This window comes from Microplitis demolitor, chromosome 5, assembly GCF_026212275.2.
Source record: "Microplitis demolitor isolate Queensland-Clemson2020A chromosome 5, iyMicDemo2.1a, whole genome shotgun sequence".
Classification (NCBI taxonomy): Eukaryota; Metazoa; Arthropoda; class Insecta; order Hymenoptera; family Braconidae; genus Microplitis; species Microplitis demolitor.
The window spans coordinates 20,928,063-20,934,062 of NC_068549.1; the positions used below are offsets into that span (position 1 = coordinate 20,928,063).

The following is a 6,000-nucleotide window of genomic DNA, read 5'->3' on the forward strand; positions in this document are numbered from 1 at the left end:
GTTATTGATACTTTCGATTTTCGTTTGACTGAGATTCCAAATTCTAATGATCGAGAGAATCGATACTGCACGGAAAAAAAAATATCTATGTATTTTTATGAGGAGAGGCCCTTGACTTTTTTTTGGCTGGGAATAACCCATCACAATATTAACGTTTTTTATTCATTACGATATCCTCTAGTAGAAGAAACCTAAAAAAATCCTGAGAAAAATTTATTTTTTGAATTCAGACCCATATGAAGATAATTGAAGATAAATAAGGATGAATGAGGATGACTACATATGAAGAGTGACCCTTAACTTTTTTTCTGTTGGGAATAACTCAGCACAATACTAACGTTATTTATTCATTATGATGTCCTTTAGTAGGAGAAACCCAAAAAAGTCCTGAGAATAATTTATTTTTCAAATTTAGACCCATATGAGGGTTGGTGGAGATGAGTGGACATGGGTGTAGATGATTCTCTATGCAGAGTGGCCCCTAACTTTTTTTCTGTTTGGAATAACTCAGCACAATATGAACGTTTTTTGTTCATTATGATGTCCTATAATAGGGGAAACTCCAAAAAGGCCTGAGAAATATATACTTTTCGAATTCAAACCCATATCAAGATATATAAGGATAAATGAGGATTAATAAGGATGACTATATATGAAGAATCGCCCCTAAATATTTTTCTGTTGGGAATAACTCAGCAAAATATTATCGTTTTTTATTCATTATGGTGTTTCTAGTAGGAGAAACTCAGTGTCTCAGGAAAAATTTTTTTCAAGCAATTGACATCGAGAAGATGACATTGTCTATGTATTTTTATTGAAAGTGATCTGTAACTTATTTTCTGCTAGAGATAACCTCACATAATATGAATGTTTTTTGTTTATTATGGTCTTGTCTAATAGCAGAAACCTAAAAAAATCATGAGAAAAAATTCATCTTCCACTTGTCACCCAGTATGGGATCCTGGACAGAATATTATATTTTCAACTCTCGCAAAATTTATACCAAGTTAATCAACTTGCCAGACTTTTATAAAATTTCAAAAATGCTTCGGCTATGCTCCATTACCCACAAAAAAATATACTTCATCAAATATTAAAATTTTTGTTTATTTCCGAGCAGCGATGTCTGCTTCTGAATAAATTTAAATAATTATAATTTTATAACGATTTTTGAATCGTCAAGTAAAAGCCCGTAGTTTATATGTGGAGTAGGTTTAATTTATCAAAGCCATAAATAAATCGTTCTTAGCGTACTTTATTTCAAAAAATAAAAATATAACATAAAATAACTTATATTTATTTATAGTAAGTGTTAAAAATAATAATTATTTGTAAATTTTTAAATGTCTTAACCTCGAGCAGGACTTGTAGTACAAGGCCCATAGTAAGAAAACGATACGTCTGGAATAAAAATTTATATAATTTAAAATTTTATAAATATGAATAATAAATCAAATGAATATATTTATTATTAAATTACCTTTACCACATCTTCGTGCACATCCAAGTCGTCCGGGATTACTGTAAACCACACCATCTGTGCCGCAAACTGGATTGAATTCCGATGTTGCCTAACATTTTTAAAAATAATAATAAATTATACGTAATTACTGACCAATGTTATTTAAATTTGTTGGCACTCTTGTAAAGCAGTGGGTAAATAAAAACGTTAAGAACCGGTTGGTTAATTGGCTGAGGCGCCCGAAGACTATTAGTCATTTAAACAAAAAAAAAAAAAAAATTAATTATTCAACGTATGATGAAAATAGAGAAACATAATCAATCTTGTGTGCTGATGTGTATGATAGTGGTTCTAAAAAATAAAAAAAATTTTTTTTACTAATAGTTGTTTACTAACAAGACAGTTTTGCGTGCACGTGGTCATAGCAGGAGACATCGTCGTTGATACAGACGATGGCGAATTTGTTGACGTCACTGGACGTGGTGGACGCACATTATTTACGTCATTGAAATTCGGATTTGTACGATCTGCTGGTCCATCGAATGAAAATCCGTCAACTGGGTACAAGTCTTCGTAGTCATTTTGCTTTTTATTTAAAAAATTTAATAAATAATCATTTTTATTTTTAATTATCAGAATTTTTACTAAAAAAAAAAATTAACTACTTACTTGTGGGCGGGCTTCGATTGTTAGTAAGCCAGCCAACATTAATGCGATAACTAAAAACAAAATTTTTAAATAATTAATTTTAAAAAAATTTTTTGGCGGGCAAAAAAAATAAAACACTCGTAATTTAAATTAAATAGAGTCGCAACTAATTTATTTATCTATAACAAAATATTCACTGCTACTAAATAAGTTTTTTTTAGATAATTATATATGTAGAAATTAGTTACAGTTAGTATTTAAAAATTTACTTACCTAAATTGCAATTTAATTTACAAAATACCATTTTCATTTAGTATAATATATTTAATTAAAAGTTGCTCTCAATAAACGATCTGCACAAGTTGAATGATCAACTGACATTGAGCCTGTATCATCTGAGGTTTATATATACATATATATAAAAATGGTATTTACCGCAGACTCACGCGAAAGCAATCGAGGTAAAATTAAAAAAAAAAAAAAAGGTGATTCTCGTGATTCTCCTTGGGTAGTCTACTAATGGAACATATATACATATATATATAAATTCGTCATGATGTGGTTAAGCGACATCAATATTTATCGTGTTAATATAAACTATTTTCCTCTAAACATACGTCATAAATAGTATTTTTTTTGCAAGTAATTTTAGTTAATACTCTGTGATTTTATTCACGTAATACTAAACAAATAAAAAATGTATATGATAATAATTATTTAATTATTTTAAAAAAAAATATATGTACTGAAAAATTTGAGTCACTCAAAATATATTTCTTGTAAAAAAATGAAATTTATATTTATGCTCTAATGTAATTCTAATTAGTTCAGTAATTTGTAGAAAAATATGAATGAATTAAGTATGCTGGTGATTAATAAATATGACACATTAAAATTTTTACTGCAAAGTATGTAATGAATTTCGAAATAATTTCAAAGCGGAAAATCCCTTTTTGACGGAGCGCGATACGCAGTTTGTTGTGTTTTTTTTTTCTTTTTTTGTTTTGGTCGGAGTGGAAAAGCCGGAGGGATTTAAGCTGTAGCTTGGAAAGGGGAAGTAAATAAAAAATATGAGGAGTGGCTTTATATTAATGATAGAGGAATATATAATTAAGGAAATCCCCGAGTTTTTTGTGGGAAAATACGTGAGTAATTTTTTTCCGTCGATTTATTTTTTAGAAAAGTTAAAAGTTTGAGTAATTTTTAAAAAAATGAGAATGTCGTTGATTATTTCGAATTAAAATTTCAGAAATTAAAAAATTTAGGCAAAAAAAAAAAAAATTGTAACAAGATGAAAAAATTAGTGAAATAAATGAAAAACAATTATAAAATCAACGTAATTAATTGATTTTTATTAATTAATATATAATATGCATTATCATTATTATATTTATTTATGAAGACAGAATATATTGCATCTATATTTTACGTTACATCAAATATAATTTATTTTTAATTTCAATAAAATTACAATCCATAAACAAATTTCATCATATAGATATATTAATATACTTCATATTTATTTTGTCATTCAGTTTTTTTCTCCGGGGTCATCACTACGTTGTTGTCATTCGTTAATTTTTAATATTACTATTATATTTATTATTTTATTGATTCACCTCTCTTATATACATCCATTTTAAACTCCAGTTCATTTAATATGTATATATTTTAAATAATATATAAATATAATATAGAATTACTTATATTTTTTTTTCTTTATCAATTCTTCTAATCAATCTACATAAATCTGTAAATTATCAGCACATATTACTTTCTTATTTCATTTTTATCACATACAATAAAAAATATATGCAACTTAATAGTCTTTTTAAATAATTTAAAAATATTATTATTATTAAATAATAATTCGATAATTCATAGCAAAGCCACAGGTCGTTATTTAGAATTTTTTTTTTTACCATACTTTAGTCAACATATATATTATTTAGAGGATATATGGTTTTTTATGAAAGTACAGTAAAATACGAGATATGAGGGATTTAATATTTGCATATCTAGATATATATGTTCAATTTTATCATATATTAAAAAAACATCTTCAGTCAAAACTTATTAAAAAATATTAATGATCAATAAACTGAGAAAAATTTCATATGTGATAGTATATGACTTTTTTAAAATCCATATCTGATGAAATTGACAGATAGTTTTAGTAAATCATTGTCAAGTAAGAAATAAATCATTATATAAACATATATGACAATATATGATTGTATATGACAGTCATCCATATATGATCATATATGAAAATTTACTGTATATAATGATGTCAACTATTATGTCAAAAATCGATTCAAAGTTGATCATATATTGCAAGCTTGCACTTGTTCAGATACAATCACAGACTGTCATATAACGTTAGATGTCATATTTAACGTTTTATCTGAAGATATATGATCAACTAATATCAAGACCATCGCCAACAGGCTTTTTAGTGTTACCATATAAAATCATATACAGTTTTATTAGATCATATATGGATCTGTGTAATTTAAAAATTTAGTACCATCATATATATCATTTATTCAATCTTTATATTTGTTTTATACTGAATTTATTTTTTTGTATATGATCATAAAATCACATATTGATTTTATATGATTATATATGAGAAATTGTCATTAAATAAACAAATATTTTTGAGAATATTTGAAAGGTTTTTTAAAAGTATTTATAAGATTTATATGGTTTTTTATACACAATAGGATATATTTAAATAAAAATTGTTCCTCTTCCAGCCTAGAGAATATTTATAAGCATGTTTTAAATCACATATATTTAACCAATGTTCCTATTTGTATACATTGAGATGTATTTTTTTTTACTAAACAATACTTTGTCAAAACTAAACAAATAATTAATGGAAAAATCAATAACTAATATTTATAGATAAATATAAAGATATCAGTGAAGTATAATAATAACGACGAAATATAAAACAAGTAATTATTAGCTTCTGTGACTGAAGTATGGTACCAATTATTTGTAAACATAGTTGTAATAAATATATTAATTATCTGAATTTTCGAATTTAAACATCTTCGTTTCAACCACGGATTCCTATCATACAATGACACAGATAGGTTTTATTTTTTTATATTTAATATATATTTATATTTATAATATAATAACTAGTAGTAACATTCAGAGAAAAATATAGTGCCTATTTTTTTTTTCTAAGTCCATAAAATTTATGATTCTTCTAATTTTTTTACCCAAGAAAAAATACTCAGATATGATCATACCTTATATATATATATATATATATATATATATATATATATATATATATATATATATATATATGAGTACTCATAACTGATTAACGATATACGATCATATTCAGTCATATAGATATAAATGATCATATATGACCATACATGTTCATATGTGACTATATATGTTTATATATGATCACATATGTTCATATATAACTATACATGATCAGATAAAATAATTTTCGTATTTTTTGTCAGTTATTAGTATTCATATATTCATAAATAAAATCATGTACAATATCATATATAATTATATCTGATATCATATATGACCATACATGTTCATTTGTGACTATTTATGTTTATATATGATCACATATGTTCATATATAACTATATATGATCAGATTAAATTAATTTTGTATTTTTTGCCATTTACTGGTATTCATATATTTATAGATATAATCACGTACAATAGCATATCTAATTATATCTGATATCATATATGATCATATAGATCATATATGAATATTCTTGCTCAGGTATAGTCTATTTCAATTCATTTCGCAAACAATCAAACAAGTAGTGATACAATAACGTAAAATATTTATTATTTTAAAAGACAATTAATACTGACACAGGTTTATTA

At 25.0% G+C, this 6,000-nt stretch overlaps 1 protein-coding gene across 1 annotated transcript; it reads right to left on the minus strand.

Annotated features, from left to right (window-relative positions):
- Positions 1–1,235: 1,235 nt before the first annotated feature.
- Positions 1,236–2,500, minus strand: LOC103579404 (uncharacterized). The gene is made up of 5 exons (XM_008560792.2): positions 2,384–2,500; positions 2,132–2,181; positions 1,859–2,047; positions 1,481–1,571; positions 1,236–1,401 (listed from the first exon to the last, which is right to left on the minus strand). Exons 1-5 carry the CDS (start codon positions 2,418–2,420, stop codon positions 1,349–1,351), a joined length of 420 nt encoding a protein of 139 aa, XP_008559014.1. The 5' UTR covers positions 2,421–2,500; the 3' UTR covers positions 1,236–1,348.
- Between the last annotated feature and the right edge of the window lie 3,500 nt (positions 2,501–6,000).

What these genes read in the sequence shown, in the direction of transcription:
- LOC103579404 (XM_008560792.2), bottom strand. Translation starts at nt 2,420, where the DNA reads ATGAAAATGGTATTTTGTAAATTAAATTGCAATTTAG. An exon ending in CGTGCACGCAAAACTGTCTT is followed by an intron (nt 1,572 to 1,858) that starts GTTAGTAAACAA and finishes TAAAAATGTTAG; the next exon opens with GCAACATCGGAATTCAATCC. An exon ending in TGCACGAAGATGTGGTAAAG is followed by an intron (nt 1,402 to 1,480) that starts GTAATTTAATAA and finishes TTTTTATTCCAG; the next exon opens with ACGTATCGTTTTCTTACTAT.